Source organism: Rhododendron vialii, chromosome 3a, assembly GCF_030253575.1.
Source record: "Rhododendron vialii isolate Sample 1 chromosome 3a, ASM3025357v1".
Lineage (NCBI taxonomy): Eukaryota > Viridiplantae > Streptophyta > Magnoliopsida > Ericales > Ericaceae > Rhododendron > Rhododendron vialii.
The window spans coordinates 5419361-5436417 of NC_080559.1; the positions used below are offsets into that span (position 1 = coordinate 5419361).

General features: G+C 39.1%; 2 protein-coding genes across 7 annotated transcripts; both read right to left on the minus strand.

Moving 5' to 3' along the window:
• Positions 1–350: 350 nt before the first annotated feature.
• On the minus strand, positions 351–7853 carry LOC131319303 (myb family transcription factor PHL7-like). Of its 4 annotated transcripts, none has more exons than XM_058349493.1 (7): positions 7447–7853; positions 5864–6102; positions 2300–2376; positions 2167–2209; positions 1975–2032; positions 1779–1848; positions 351–877 (listed from the first exon to the last, which is right to left on the minus strand). In XM_058349493.1, exons 2-7 carry the CDS (start codon positions 6069–6071, stop codon positions 512–514), a joined length of 822 nt encoding a protein of 273 aa, XP_058205476.1. In that variant the 5' UTR covers positions 6072–6102; positions 7447–7853; the 3' UTR covers positions 351–511. The 4 variants fall into 4 exon arrangements, with proteins under 4 accessions (XP_058205476.1, XP_058205474.1, XP_058205475.1 ...); XM_058349491.1 differs by lacking the exon at positions 7447–7853 and adding an exon at positions 7126–7166; XM_058349492.1 differs by lacking the exon at positions 7447–7853 and having other exon boundaries at positions 1975–2023.
• A 1875-nt stretch (positions 7854–9728) lies between these two features.
• Positions 9729–17057, minus strand: LOC131319304 (ABSCISIC ACID-INSENSITIVE 5-like protein 2). Of its 3 annotated transcripts, XR_009197945.1 has the most exons (5): positions 16671–17057; positions 15341–16275; positions 15161–15232; positions 14310–14588; positions 10180–10308 (listed from the first exon to the last, which is right to left on the minus strand). XR_009197945.1 is itself a non-coding variant. In XM_058349497.1 (4 exons), the coding sequence occupies exons 2-4, from the start codon at positions 16262–16264 to the stop codon at positions 10228–10230; spliced, it is 1077 nt and encodes a 358-aa protein (XP_058205480.1). In that variant the 5' UTR covers positions 16265–16275; positions 16671–17056; the 3' UTR covers positions 9729–10227. The 3 variants fall into 3 exon arrangements, 2 of the variants coding, with proteins under 2 accessions (XP_058205480.1, XP_058205479.1); XM_058349497.1 differs by lacking the exon at positions 14310–14588 and having other exon boundaries at positions 9729–10308; positions 16671–17056; XM_058349496.1 differs by lacking the exon at positions 14310–14588 and having other exon boundaries at positions 9729–10308; positions 15341–16356; positions 16671–17056.

The window sequence follows — 17057 nt, forward strand, 5'->3', positions numbered from 1 at the left end:
TTGTGAAAGATCTTGAGTTCGAGCCCCACAGCGGGCAGGCCCTTTGAGAGCCAGGGCTATGGATTGCCTCTGGATCCTGTGCTAACCCTAGCACCCCCCTAACCCCAACTGATGTATATCGCCTGACAAAAAAAAAAGTTACAACAACAAACCGATGTTACTCCATCACCTCGAACTTGACCTCTCCTGTGGGCACCAAGGCCGCCCTCCACGACTGCCTATGGGCAGTAAGGCCCCCCTCCACGACCGCTTGAGCTAGAGCCCTGAGTGTTTGTTGTACCCTTTAGTACGAGTGATAATGTGATATGCTTGTTAAGAAATTTTGTACTACGCTTCTAGCACCTTTGCAGTAGATAGAAATGCTTAGACTTGATTGCAAGTGGAGGAGTAATCTGCATATACTGCATTTATACATGACTACAAATTGATTACTAGTATTTATGGCATATGCCCATCACAGGATTTGAACTTGAACCACAGATGGAGGCTTAAACCCGTTGTCTCCCCCTGCTTAACCCGCACCACCTTCCGGTTCCTTGAACTCTCCTCCTCTCACATTTAACCCAAACTTGGTGTCACCACTATACACGTTCCAGTGAGTAACAAGTTCATGATCCCGGTCATCTTTTCGTGGCACCGACGGAAGAATACAGTCTCCTCTAGAGGACGCCGCCTCCACTTTTTGCTTCTTCCTTAGGGATGAGGAACTCGTGTCGCCATCAGGAGGTGGCTGAGAGTGTGATGCCAGCTGCTTATCCTCGGCCAGTGGTAGGGTTTCGGAGGCTTTAAGAGCACCACTTAGTTTTTGCTGCTCCTCAATTATTTTCTGCAAGTATTTCCCCTGAGCCTCTATTCTCATTTGTAACTGCCTTTGTACCTGAATTATTACCGAGCACAGAATCGAACACATGAACAACAGAGGCGACATTTTCATTGTTCCTTGAAAACTAAAAGGATGCATTTCGCACCAAAATGCTAGAGGTGACATAAGGAACATAAACAAGAGTCAAAAACCTTGTCAAAAACCTAATAATCAGTAATCTGAAGTTATCTATGGTATCTAGCAGAACAAATACGGTACAAATACCGAAATTTGTTGCTGGGTCTAGCTAACCAGAACCAAACAGAGACATTAACCAAGAAAACGTGGAGACTATGTGAATGAACTCATTGTTGTTGCACGAAAATGGAAATTAGGTAAAAGGCATTTAGTTGAAAAAGGATTCACAGAGCATGTGTTGTCACTTCTTGAAATGATGTTGTAATAAACTTTCAAATGTTCGTCAGATGGTTCATGGTGATGTGCCTGCTCTAAGCAAAGTGATGGTTTAGTCCACAAAACCGTGATACGGGTAACAATACGGAATGTTTTGACAAAGGTACCCAGATAGGGCACTCCAGTCCTCCACGCTGCAGTAGGTGAATATAAGATTCACATGTAATGGTGAAAAGAATGCTTTGGAAAACATAAATTTCCACAGCATACCCTTTTTAAAATGAAATTTCTGAAGTAAGGGCATGATTCATTATTGTCAAGTATCCAGTGCATTTAGATGTGAGGGCTTGTCCTTATATCCACAACAAGTTTATGTAATATTCCCAGGTTCCATAAATGGAGTTGCGAGATGTTGACATCAAGACAAACAATCCATCTTATGACGCCTAGAAGACTAGGTAAAATTCACCGGAGACAAACTGCAATAACAATGCATCAAAAAAATTGCAGACGTATCATCTCTACTTCAGCAATCAAAAGCAATATGAGCCTGGAATCAAACCTCAAGTTGCTCATGAAGACGCTTTTGCACCTCCATCTGCATCTTCAGTGCCTGGTTTATCTGCACCCCCCTGAATGATATGCACAGATTTAAAAAAAATACTAAGCTTCTAAACACTTGGTCACCCATTATATATTAGCTGACGGAATCAGAAGAGCTACAGTAAAAGATTTTGGAAGAGGACATAGATACCCACGGGGAAGAATCCATGTCGTTAAGGCTGTCTCCAGAACCTTTCTTCTGATCTTTAGAACCTAAGGTCAACAGTGTTCAACAATTTCTAATTTAGATGCTCAAGAAGTGAATGATGCTACACACACACACACACACACAGAGAGAGAGAGAGAGAGAGAGAGAGAGAGAGAGAGAGAGAGAGAGGACACATTACCATCAGCTGGAGACTCGGGCAGGTACTTTGCAAGGCGATACTTCTATACAACAAATGACAAAGACAAATCACAATCAGCTGACTGATGTGCCACTAACAAGAAACCAAACCACATAAAAGGATGACCACACACCTGTAAATGGCTTTTCACATGATATATGGTAAGTCCAGGTACACCCATCACTCTAAGAACACCTTTAGGTGTTGCTCCTGAGATATAAACGGTAAAGGCCCAAGGGATGTAGATAAATAATATAAAGCTCCAAAGGCACCAGCTAAATTCATCACAACTAAGGCATTCAAATATGGTTTTCAGAAGCAGTGGTTTTCAACGCAATCATACACAGCCACTCACAGGTGCATCTCTACGAAAGTAAGGCTGCCGGGGAATAAAAGTATTCGGCGCCATTGCAGGAATTTTAATTGACTTATTCAATCTATGACAAAGTATAAATTTTACATAAAGTTGAGAACCACGTACACCCAAAGTATCAAAAAGAGGACTTTCTCTCTACCTTCATCTAACTCTATGGGGTTTTCTACAGGAAACAAAAGAGAGCGATAGAATTAAAGATATAAAAACAACAGCAGCAGCAAAATAGACTAACTTGATCTTTTTTTTAAACACTTGATCTTTTCCTACATTCTTAGATACAAACCTCTCACAAGTCACAACTCTGATTATCTTTAAAGTTCAAAACAAACTATAGTTGAAAGTTTAAAATAAGTTATACATCTATCTACCAAATTAACTTGACTGCAAATATTAACAAACACAAAACAAAGTTCTGTATGTTTGCTCTATAAAGTGGTTAATTTACCCTAAAAAAAAAGTTCTAACAAACGTAAGCAATTGCAACAAAAAAAAACAACAGTTTATAAGCATCACTTACGATAAGGATAAGTGTAAACGACAAATAAGCAATGAAGACTCAAATTACTGCAAATCAGTTTCAAGGATGGTCCTCGCTTTGGTTGCGTGAGGCCATCTAAGGTGTCATTCGGACAAAATCGGACACTTAAGTAAGAAGTGCCCTATTTTCCCCCAACTTCTTCCATTTGGACACTCCAGGGACACTCTAGAACAATCATGAGACACTCCATCAGCAAGCACCACCACCTACCGAGCCCCGCCAACACTTATCAAAACCCACAAGTCCACGTTCCACGAGAAACATATGCCAGTAGTGTCACTGTGGTTTGCGCCTTTGCGGCTTGCTCCCCCTTTTTATGGTCATTAGATATGAATTAGTCCTTTGGAACCCAAAAAAAGACCCCACTAGTTTCAATACAATAACCATCTAGAATACAATAGAATTGGAGCCAAAACCATCATCACACCACCCAAATATTTGCCCCGTCACAGCTCACATGCTCGCAGATTGAAGCTACCGTGCCATGCAGGAGGGAAGGAGATTGTTAGCGGAGGTAGGTGGTGCATGGTGGTGGTTGTAGACTGCGGTGTCCACTTGATGTAGGGAAAGGAAACAAGATGGTGAGAGATAAGATGAAGAGACAAGGAAATTTTATGGTGGGTACTGATGGGTTTGAATATGGTTGTGCTGGGGCAGCAACAGTGCCCAGAAGAGGAACACAGTTGAGATGGTGGGGTTATGGAAGTCTTTTTGTATTTCTATTGGCAGGGTTGTCTGAGCATTTTAGTCCCAAAACCAGGGTGGTCGGCATATTTATAACATGTTAGGCAGGTAATTTTCATAAGGGCAAAACCACAAGGAGTAAAATATAATCTACAGAATTCAAAAAAATGCCTAGTCGGAAAGGATGCAACATGCCATTATGTTTCACAGAATGTCTGACCCAAACATTTATCAAAACGCAAGATCAAAATAAGTTACTATTAAATGAGGAGAAGTTAGGCCTTGCTGAGATGCAACATGGATAGATGGTAGTTTAGTATGACCTTTGTTTAGCATGGGCTCAAAGGCCCTGTAATACTACGACTGCATTTGGGCTAAGTATCCATGGGCTGAACTATCCAATGGGCTGAACTTGGATTCACTTTGATGATTTGGGCCTAAGTGGCTTAGTGCATGGTATAGCACTGCACACAAACCAGGACTATAGCGGACTAGGTTCTATCTTTGTGAACACCTACAATACCTATGGCATTATTTTGCAAAAGCACTAATCCTGGCAATGCTGTGAAAGCTGGTCATAAGACTCGTATTGGCAAAACTATAAGCCCGTTGCAATAACCTCATTCAGTTTTCGTGATTTAAAGAGTTCTTTTTACAGAACCATAGAAAACAGATAAAATCAAAGTTGTAAATAAATAACAAGCCCTGGATGCTAAATGTTTCAATTAGGATACGTAAACAACAGCTTCAGTAGCTAAGCAAGCAAGAGAGAAGTGGATCACAACAGAAATTTCGTTAATTTATGGAATTTCCAAATGTAACTACTACCTAAAAGAGAAGTAATAACAAATGCAACTTTAGCCTGGAGGTTGGTGAGCTGCTAAGCAAGATTTTGTAATTCAACATATCACGGAAAATAAAACCGGCGGATCTCTTCAGATTTCATTTGTGGTGCAGTAATCCACAGTTGAATAGTGATTTGCGCGGCCTAGCCTGAATCAACTGAAAATGACCTGGGCTCCCCCAGACGCAAATTGGATTTCTTGGGTTCATAGAATCAGAATCTAGATTTCATGCCAAATTTGACCCATATTTACCAGACAGGAAAGGATGTCAAACATGCAGTACGGCAAAAAAGGGAGAAGTGGCACTCCGAAACCTAAAACAGACAGGAGGGTGCAGGGAAGTAGAAATACTACCAGTACCTATTTTTCCAAATCCTTTAGTGTTCTACTCACAAGGGCATCAACACAAGTTTGATTGCATCACATTCACCTCAAACTGGGCAATGAATAAAACGATAAACAATAGCACAAGCTCTTGTTCTTTTACCTTCTTTCATGCAAAAGGTTACAAACGATACAGACGCAAAAATAGCAGAAGAAAAGGATTTAATTGCTGACTCAATCAAATTGAACAGACAAAACATAGTTGAGTCTGCAAAACCACCATTGGCAAGGAAATGGTAGATTTGACATTCTAGTGAGTGACAGATATTAGGCTTGATTTGCGGGACAAAAACAGAAAATTGGATTGTTAAGACTGTTAATAAACGAAGCCCAATACTGTCAACATAATGCCTAGACTGATCCGAAAAGCAAGTGAATTCCTTGAAAGATAGCGGGTTTCATTCTTTAAATTATTCTATGGATTTACCAGACATTGAGAAGAAATAGTTGAGACAAGGCAATCAAGGAGAGTTCTAAGAAGCAGTTCAAAGATACTGAAGTAAACCCTGTTTCTAAGAGCATTCAAATTTACCTTCTAAAACCTTTATACTGAAGGTGAAGGAGGAAGAAATTCTAAAAGTCATATCAGCATTCAAGAATCGATGGTCCACACTTTTAACAGCCCTTTTAGTGACTGACATAGTATGAGCACACCCTTACCAGTTGAATTCCAAAATCTATATCACCCATTAAACAATAATATTTTAACCATGATAATTATGAAACACCCGGCCTCAAGTATTTTACATTATGATCTATATATAGTCAACAATTACCACTTCTCAGTGTCCCCTCATATGATGCAAAGAAAAATAATTAATTGAAAATTCATTCCACTGTTAATTCTGTCACTGAGAAAAAAATACCCACTATCTGGTCCACCGAGTTGAGCAATAGCATCCACGAAACGATCATGAAGATCCGAGGTCCACCGCAATCGCTGCTTGCCACTTTCTACAGTTGGAGCGGCATCCCTCGTTGCAGATCCTCCCAACATGCCAACAGGTGCAAGTTGTTCGGGACCTTGAACTTTATGTGGGACTAAACTTGTAGTTGAAATTTTTTTGGCATGATACATGTTGAAAGCTCTCCTAAATGGAACAGAATACCTGGAAAATCCAAACATTAAGAAGTTGAGACTTCTCTTAGCTCAGAAGATTCTTTTCAAAGAAACGACCAAAAGACATATAACTCACAAAGACAATTCAATACTTCAATTTGCTCTTGACTGAAGACAAGACTATCACTAGCACACAGACTGTTGTGCCCTTCATACTATGTTAACTAACTCAAAAGTGGCAGAATTTATTTCCGTGAAGAATTGAGCAACACCAACCGACTAAACCAATCTATGTTTAAGCTAATAAATGATCATTCTGGTTTGCAGGTATTGCTCCACATAGGATAGGAGCACAGAACCACATGTCAATTCCAAGGTGCACACAGTACTGATTCTTAGGATACATTAAGAGCCCGTTAGTTTGACTTGATAGGCCGATATGAACATCGAATTGGACTATATTTCAAACGGCATCACATATCCAGTGTTTGGCCAAATTTTTTGTGAGCAGGATAAAATGTCCCTCAAACATATAATCCTGTGCGAGATATATAATACTTGTGCTACTATTAATCACATCACTATTTGGGCCCCTTGACGATATATCCTATGGTATTATACATCCCTTCACAATTAGTCTCATCAAACAAAGAGGCCCTAACGGTATTACTAACACTAACACCAACACCAAGTACAGAAGTTGCAAGAATGTGCATGCAATACATAAACCAAACACCATAACTAATGTAACAAACAAACAAAAGAACACCGTTTAGCATCTTTGCCGATAAAATTCACTGACAAACATCTTTTACATAAGAAATTAAAATTCAGCTAAAATAAACGATTAACTAAAGACATAGACGACAATCTGGCTCTTTTCGTTCAAAACCTCTACTGAGATTTGGATATATTTTATGTGCAGATGTACACCGTGGGACATGAACACCTATCAGGAAACTAAAGGTAGTGTTATCATCATCCAACAATAAAAATACAATTGTGCAAGAAGATTACAACCTATGTATGCATATATATCCATACAAAGGCACACACAAACAAACAGATGTACCATATCAGGTGCAACAAGTAACACATGAAGCCGAACAAGATAACACTTTTTTTTTTGGTCAAACGGAAATTGAACAAGATAACTCTTTATTAGAAGCTAAAAAGTAAAAGAGACAAACAAACAAAAGAAGACAAATTTGAGCAACACCCTTTTCTTTTTATCAACAATTGAGCAACACCCTTGATCGATGGTACCTAGAGACAAACATATCTTACCCTAATAAAACGAAAATTCAGAAAAATATTCAACGATTGCTGCTAAGACAGATGGAAAAATAAGACAACAAAATCATAGCACTTTTTTTTTTTTTGTTAAATATACCTTTACTGAGACTTCAAATTTTCAGCAAATGATTCTAGCCACCTATCGGAAAAGTGAAGGTGAGGGTTATTATCATCATTCATCAAATTCAACTGGCTTCAATTCAACTGACAATTTTACAACCAATTTAATTCAAGATAGTGTGTCAGACACCCACCCACCCACCCACACGCACGGGGAAGAGAGAGAGAGAGAGAGAGAGAGAGTTGTGGCAGAAGAGAACAGAGAGAGGTGTGGGGCTGCAGATGGCAAAAGGAAGTACTGGGGAATTTATTGAAGTGTTTGGTACTTCCAGAACAGAACAGGACGGAACGGAACGGGCCGGACTGAATGATAATTGAACAGGTCAATTTTTTTTACGTAGAAACAAAGCAGAGAATCAATTGATTGGGGGAAACGGAAAATGGTAATTTAGGGCTTCGAAGCTTTTGATATGATTGGTTGTTTTGTACAGAACATTGGGGAAGTAGCCAGATCACCATGTTGGATTTGGGTTTTGATTGGGGGTTCACGAGAATAATGAGCGGAGACGCAGAGAAAATTTATTAATGATCGTGCATAGAAATTTTAAAACTCCCAAACAAACAAGCTAGATTCGGAGGATAGGATCTTGCCGTTAAAATTCATTTCATTTCAGTCTAGATTCGGAGGATGGCTAATAAGGCGTTCTCCGAATATTTCATTTCAGTTTTGCTATTGTTAATCCACTGGGCTGACGAAAAGCACACTAGAAGACAAGAAAAATATGTATTTTTGTGTACTTTTTATACCTTTTAATACACATTCACACACTCACTATTATCAGCCCATTAGATTGATTTTAAAATTGAAAAATGATATTGGCACTCTAAAAATTGATGCAGACACTCCAAAAAACAAAGGAATTTGGCTTTGGAATTATATTGATTTTGGAGTGTCTGCATCAATTTTTAGAGTGTCAATATCATTTCCCTTAAAATTTTCCATTTCATTTTATGAACTTTAATGCATGTGACATCTTTGAGAAAAATTCAAGTTAATCAGATATCGACAACTTAATAAACAAATCATTTTATTTTTTTTCATTAAATGAATATGAACAACTGGTATGATTTCTACAATACACGATTGAATAATTTGGGTTTTTCACTAAGCAAAATTTGGAGGTGCTATTGTATACATAGAGCTTTGCAAAAATGAACGACTTAATTATAGTACTATTTTAAACTCGAAACTAGACATGTATAGAGTGGTAACCCAATGGCAAGGGTTCTATCCAGCTTGCCATGCTTTTGTGGACTCTGTCCTGGCCCCACAACAATAATCGAACCTATTCATTTTGTAGAGCTCGTTGAGGTTTTTGACCGTGCGTTCGTCAATTACCAATCGATGCCAGATCGGAAAATATTTATCTTGGAACAAATGGATTCAATCCAGTGTGATAAATGCATGTGTTCCGATAAGGCATTGATTGGTAACTAACGAACATGATTTTTTGCTTGGTCAAAGGTCTCGCTGAGTTCTACAAAATGAACGGTCTCTTTCATTGTTGTAGGCTCAAGAAAGGGCTCACAAAATCCAAACTGGCCAAGACTGGACACTGAGCAAACTGGACAGGACCCTTGTCTGGTAGCCCATTGGTAGTCATAAAGTGTAAGGGCCCATGTTGAGAGGGAAACGAATGCAATTATTGTTCGAGACCAAACATCCTTCCTTATTGGTCAAAACCACCCCAATAGTAAGTAGAGTGGTAGTCCAATGGTAGGCAAGCTTGTATTCTCATTAACTATTACAACTTTATTTTTGGACTCATGAGTCAGATCTAGGGTTTTAAATCTAATTTCTTAGAACCAGTTCAACGGTGATGGTGACAACGTCTGCAGAGGCTTCAGCTCAGTCTGCGGCGGGAACGAGCTCAAGTTGTTGCAACGAGTCCATCCAGGAGAGTTTGCTTTGTGTCCATACCTGGCCACTCCGTACTTGGCCACTCCAACCCCCCTTCACGAGTGTGATCGACGGGTCTAACTCCAGCGTCTTGGCTTTAGGCGGTTTTTTCTTTTTCCTTTTGTTTGGTTTATTTTGTTTTGTTTGTTATTTTTTGTACTTTCGGACCAATAGTGTCCGCTTTTATTGTACTGTGTTTTCTTTTTGTTATATATAAATTGAGTTTAATTCTGGTAAAAAAAAGAGAGAAGAAACTATTACAACTTCCAAAAAAAAGCCACCCGAATATTATTACCTTCTTTTGCATGCAAGTGTATACGGAAATGAGCTCTCCAATTTTAGAGAATAAGAGAACCATGTGCCAAAACCCTGGATTGTTTGACATTACAATTATTTTTTGTCAATATTAAATACATCAGCGGAGTTAGTGGGGTGACATATTCCTAAACAAAATGCAACGGTTGATAACATATACTGTATGTGGCAGGTCAAGTGGCGAGCACTAACGATAGCTTCCAACGAAAGAAAAACTTGAGATTGAAGACCGGCGAAAATTTATGTCAGGACAACGAAGGGATGACTTACAAATTACAGGAAAACTATGGCGCCGACATAATTTCCGAGGTGAAACTATAAATAAAATGTACAGAAAAGGAAAAGACACACTGGGAAAGACAGCCTAGCGAAGAGGAGAGACAGCTACAGAAGAAAAAAGTTTCACAAGGCAGTCACCTAAGCAAAGACAGCTCAAGCTCAGTACTTAGGGCAAGATTTTGAGAACTGAAGTTAGCTAATGAAAACTGGACTGGCATAACAACAATGCACTACATATCACTCGTTCGCCGCTGCAACAAGACGTTAGAGAGGAGCTGAGCTTGTTCGGCGGAGCTGATACTTGGGCTCGGGAGGTAGTACACATGGCAAAACCTTCTCCACTTCCTGTGACGGTAAAGATTCATGTACCCAAAAAAAAGGGTAAGAATCCAACATATCAGTAGACAAGAAAAAAGTACTTGATTTTTTGTTGTTTTATATTATGAAAAAATAAAGAAATTCCATAAATTGAAGGAAAAACAATCAGACATTTGCCAGATTTACAGTAGCAGCAATGACATTCACCCAAGAAAACACAGGTAGTAATAACAAGAAGAAATAAGAACAAACATCCTAGCACAGAAAAATTATTATCGTAATACCAAAGCAGTGATGTGATAAGAGCAAACAAGCACGAATACGGCAACGGTCGTGCCACTACACGGATGTGCAAATATGTCCGTTTTAAAAAATGAGGACACGAACATGCGCAGACATGTCGAATTAAATAGTACTAATATTGATGTTGTAGAATAGAAAAGAAACTTTAATTCTACCAAATTAAGGATAAAACTAGGGATCAGCACAAGAAATAATACCATTGACAATATAAAAATAATTGCCCTTAAATGAACATTGAAAAACTAATCAGTTGATCCTTAACCAACTTTTTAAATTGCATTCTGACCTCACAAGTGTTGTCAATGTGTTCTGAATGTGTCCCCAGCGTGTCTAGCGTGTTTCCAATATGACTGACCATGAAACTATAAAAAGGAAATAGGACATGGGGCTGCGTGTTTCCAACATGGCTGAGCATAAAACTATAACCAGGATATATGGCAAGTGTTTGAGCACGTTCGACACATGCAGGACGTGTCAGTTTATGACACAGATAGACGTGTTTTTGCCTAGGACATAAGATTGTTGTACTCGCAATACACGCAAACCAAGAGGTCTACAGTTGAGCAAAAAACTGGCAAACAAGAATTGCAAGCTCGTTTTCTGAGAACAACCAATCCTATTCTGAGTTACATGATTACAAGCACAATGTCAGTTTAATTTCTGCAATTTTCACAGTTGAAACACTGATACCCTTGGAAATAATTAATCTTATCACACCCACTCGACCCTAGTACACCAAAGAAGATGAAACAACTGTTTTACGTCTCATGATGTACTGTTCACAGCCTCCGGAACATTGCATACATAGTTTCTATACCCATTTTTCCAATTCTTGAAGCCTCAACCACTTACTAGTTACTACAAAAAAACACACCTAGAATTTATGTCTTTTCAAAGCTTTGGGCCACTAAAAAGTGATATTCAGCACTAACATAGCTCTTGCACCATAGCCCTGCGTCAGTTTTAGGCTCACTGCTAGTAGGGAAGTCTTCCATGGAATTGTCCTACATTAGATTGCATATTCATGTCCTTGAAATTGTTTCCACATAGGCACATACCACTACGAATACCAACCTCAATCACTATAGACCCCTTCCCCAACTCTCAACGAGAAGGACAAAAGAAATGAAACCACCTTCTTGATGCTTCAATTCAGCCACACAATATATCTACATACCCAATTAGGGCATGTGAAAGCCAGTAATGAACCACTTAGTCAATAACCATAAACAAGTATAAACTCTCTGAAAATAGGATCACCGAAACCCAAATAAAAAAACCCATTAAATATTGGACTCACATTTCTCAAAGCACTCTCACTACTACAAGTTGCAGGGCTTCAGCAAGACTCTTTAATTTGAGAGAGGGGTCAAGCTTAGTTCAGATTCTTCAGAAGCACATGGAAGTCACAAAGTTGTGTTATTTTGAAGATTATAACCAATGTACTTGTTTTTGTTTCATCAATCAGTAACAAGGCAATGATATGCAAGAGGACAAAACCACCCACACTCTATCTTTAGGCTCTCACAATACAGATTGGGAATGCACCAGTAGGAAATCACATGGAAAACAGATAGTATGACTATTGTAACAACCATAAAGTTGCAATAAGGTCATGATCTAAATACAATTGCAATAAGAACAAAACTACTCTATATTACTCTTAACAATCTAAGTAGTAGTCAATGATTCAGTAATATTTTTTCAGAACAGAAAAAGAAAATTAAACACCCTTATTACGATATGTACATCTGATGTCATCACCATGGTACCAAATGAGATTGAATCCATCATTCAAAAGTGGTCAGTTACACAGACCTTACAAGCTTTTGATATGCAAAGTAGTAAAAGATGTTAACAAGGAAAAGCCCAATTTCAGAAACACAGCATTTTCTCAATCCTAAGTAAGCAAAACGTATACAGACATGCAATATAAGTTAAACCTATGTAGACGTGCAATATAACTTAAACCAATACTTATACAAATGCAATTTCTCGCTCTCTCTTCATGCCTCCGGTAATAAATGAACAAGGGATGGTTTAACTCTGTGTAGGTCCAAATGGCCTTAAAATCTTGGTCGGATTTCTAACCCCATTCAAATGTCCTTGTCCAAAGCTATCAAAATCGTCTTTTGTTTGAATGCGATCCATTCTAGTTGCTCAGTTTGATTTTTCGGATTTGCTTATAATCGCGGGATGCACTCTTCCATAGAAGTTTAGCCACTTAGCCCAACTTCAGTGTACACCAAAAGTAGGCTTTGGAAGCTGGATTTTATTGAGTTTTGCGGCGAATATGGGATTATTCACGACCCTGTTAGTGCAATATTTAATCATGACCCTGTTAGTATGTAAGCTAAAAGTTTATCTGCTTCTCAATGACTAGCTATACTTGTTGAAAACCTTGACTGAGTGCTGTCATCATCATGTTTGATAATTATTTACTGGGGATCAATGGTCAAAGGGAATAGGTAGCCTAGGTAGACCCCTCTTGGATTTTGCCATGACCAAAACCAAACTTCATAAACTTTCAAACTGAAAACTGAAAACCCTCAAGTACGTGCTTATTTGAATCCTGCAACTATTATACTGTGGCTTTATTTATTCAAAATGAGGCGCAAACGAGACCTACAGGTTCGTATTCAGAATGAGGTTCAAAGAAGACCTACAAACAGTGAGCGATTGACGACTTTATCAAGTATCTCAACTTTGAATGTTCTTGAACAATATCAAGAATATACTCCCTGTTTTATATTGCTGTACTTGCATATTCTACACCATTTTATACATGCACCTTCTTTCCCTAGGCTACCACCCTGCATTACCGTAGGCCACAAGAGTGTGCTATGATCAAGGTTCTGAATACCGTACATATGGTACCGTTTTTATTACTAGTATGATACGTAGCGGTACCGGTACGATAGCGGGTATCGTTTTGAATTTACTGCTATCAAAAGATATATGTATACATATATTAGGTAACTTGACATATCTTAAATAAGTGTTAAAGATGTATATTAATCACGAGATAATTACAATTGTTGTCCTATAAAAACACAACTTTCATGAGAAGCAAACCCATATAAATACATTTTCTTATGAAAAAGGGAAATTTCAGCTATTAAAGTTGTAATTTTTTAACCGGCTATTAAAGTTTGTATTATAATATAGTAGTAAATGATAAGGCCGTCAAGTCAGGGGGATAAGTGTCCTTACTCCAATTTACAGATTCAACACGAAACCCCAATTATTCCCATGCCAGACTTAAGTAAACCCATTGGTCAAGAAAAAACAGCATCCTTCTCTGCTTTTCCACGTTGCGTATTCAGTACGGTACGCAGAATGACCGGTATTTGGATGGAAACAAATGGTACCACCGCAACTGCCCGGTAATTTCTCCTGGACGGAACACAGATGCTTGGATACTGCTTTTCTTCACAACTGGTACATACCGGGCCGCACTGGACGGTACAGTACGGTATATACAACCTTGGCTATGATCCTTCAATGAATTCCTAAGGCAATGCTGACTAAGAAGAAATACTATCTAGCTGGCCCACGCCCAAGTGTAAGTAAAGCAGTAGCCCTACCCATCGGGAAGAGATAGGCTGCACCTTACAACGTTGATGACTGATGGCGTCTAAATCAGCAAGGTAGATTGATCTATCCTAGCAGTAATTCAAAAGCAGCAAATGAAACAAAGAAATTGGAGAAGAAAAGATAAAAACCTTGAAAAGGAAAGCACTATGAACAGGTTTTCCTGAGGTTAACTTATCAATTTCTTTCTAAATGTTCCCTTCTTCCTTTGTCTTCTTTCTTTCCATGTACTTCTAGTTCAATCACCCCACACATATAAGCACCACCAATTTTCTCGTCCAAGACAAATATATTGCTGAGTAGGCCCCAGCAAGGAATTATTCTCCCAATAGGGAAACAGGGACCTAGAATTGAATCAATATCTTTGGATTACGATCCCTTCACATTCTTCAAAGGTGGACATCTAAAATCTACAAAATGGGAAGATGGTTGGTAAATCAACCGCTGAAACCATTTTAGTCCATCTTTTAAAAGGCAACTTATAAGTTTGATTGTTTGTTTCTTTATGGACTCTGAATTTTCCAGGATATTTTTAAGTTTCTCGTAGTTAGAGATTCTATGGTCTACATTCTACTCCCAATACAGGAGACAAATTTGTGGAACAGAAAAATTCACCAAATGATTCAGATCATTTGACTAACAATTAATTCAAGATGATCAATCCTAGACATTGAGTATGCCACATTATAAGCGAGACTAATTTCATGATAAAACCCTCATCAAGTAGGTGGATAAGTAGTTGTCAAATAAGTACTTCACAAAAATCTTTTAACCACTTAAGCTCGTGATTGTCTACCATCACTCATAGATTTGTGTCTACTTTAGGTTACTTAATCCAGGAAAGGTATAGCAACTCAAAGGAAAATAGCATTTCACATTCCTTTGTTTCACTTTCACATTTAAGTCTATATCACCAAACATAAGATTGGCAATAATAAAATCATATGACAGTTAGGAACACTGGAATTATGATAGAAAGTACCTTCTGTCTCTTAAGCCTTTCATTCTCTTCTTCTAGACGGGAAACCTTGTTCTCTAGCTCATGGGTATAAGCCTGCTCATCAACACATTGCATCTTTCATAGTCGTGCAGAAAAGGAAATCCAACCTAATTTTGGGCAAACACAAATACGGACATGCACACCAAGGTTTTGAAATCTAACCTGTTTCCTAGCTCTTGACCGGGCTGCGGATTCTCTATTCTTAATCATTCTCTTCTGCCTCCTCTCAACTGTTTTCTCAACCACATCTCCGGGGGCAACCCTTTTCCGCCCGGGTGTCGGTGTGTCCGAGAGCGTGCCCATCAAAGCAGATGGAGACATGTTCATTTGGTTTTCAGGGTAAGCCACATCCATAATAGAGTTTGGAACCATAGGCAGAGCCTGTTGAACTGGGCGCCCCGGCATGAAAACAGCAAGCATGTTCTGCTGCTGTTGTTGTTGCTGCTGCTGCTGATTTTGTTGTTGCTGTTGTGAGGGGAGCTGGTAGTGCATCCATTGAGCCGGTTGTGGAATACCTTGTACGGGCAATGCAATCGGATCATCGCCTAAAACAGGGCCCGGATTTTTCTTGCCAGGGGATGATTCAGCAACCACCCCTGCCTTAACCAAGAAGTCCTCCAATGTCATCTCCCCAAGAGTAGGTTGTCTATCATGGGCGGCTTTCCGACCGTGAATATTCCTATTACTCTGCTGTTGACCCTGTTGAATATCCTGCCACACCTCATCAACAGTCTTCTTGCTCAGATCCCTAGACAGAGAGAGGCTCGATTGCCGGTGCAAAGAGGAGGTTGATGCTGCCAACTGGCTCTGCTGTGGAGCCGCCGCAGCCCCATAATCAACCTCTTGATTCGCTTCCGCAGTCCACACATTCTTGAGAAGCTCATCGAGATTCATGCTGCTAAGTGGTTTCCCTAAATCTCCTAATTGGTGTTGAACCTCATCTAGCGTAAGACTGTAAAACGATCCTTGCCGCGCCAATGCATGAGATTTCTGCCCATGGATTCGACCACTACTAGCACCTCCACTAGCCGCAGTAGCACCACCGTCACTGCCACCACCTTGAGATCCCATTGTCTGGGTTCCCATTCACCAGCCCTCTACAACCACCAAAAATCAGTGCCCCCACAAATCGATCTAAAACCCTTTATTAATTGTAACTCAAGAATGGATTCAGCTTACTGATCAGAAAAGGGGGGAAAAAAAAAAAAGACTTCATTAATTTTATCAACAAAGAGTAATAAATAAACCCTCAAATCAGCAACCCCAAAATCCCCAACCGCCAGACTCAAGAAACTACACATTGAATCCATTCAATACAATTCAAAAAACCCTAATTAAACACAGTAGCAAGACTTCAACAAAACCAATACCCATATCAGAACATCCACAAACCACTCGAAAAAACAAAAATCCCAGATCAAATCAAAATAAAAGGCATTGATTTTATGGATAGAAACAATAAAAAGAAAGAAATTTAAGCAGCGGGACTCACCTGAATCAGAAGTTATAAAACCCAGAGAGAGAAAATCCAGGAATCGATCAGCTTGCATGCGAGGAGTCATGCCCGACATCCTCCATAAGCCAAGAGAACCTAAAAATCACACTTCCCTGTGCAAAAAACAGTGCTTTTCAATCTATAATCCGAGATGAATTTATTGTTTAGTTATATACGAGGATACAGATACAGACCCACATTCTATTTTCTAGAAGAAGAAGAAGAAGAATATGCATGCTCACAGACACAGATTACATATATATAGTATGTGTATATATACGTATATGTAGGTATATTTTTCCCACCAGAAAATGAATAAACCGAAAATAGAAGGATGAGTAAAGCGAAGGGAAAGAAAATCCAAATAGGTGGATACGCACAGGC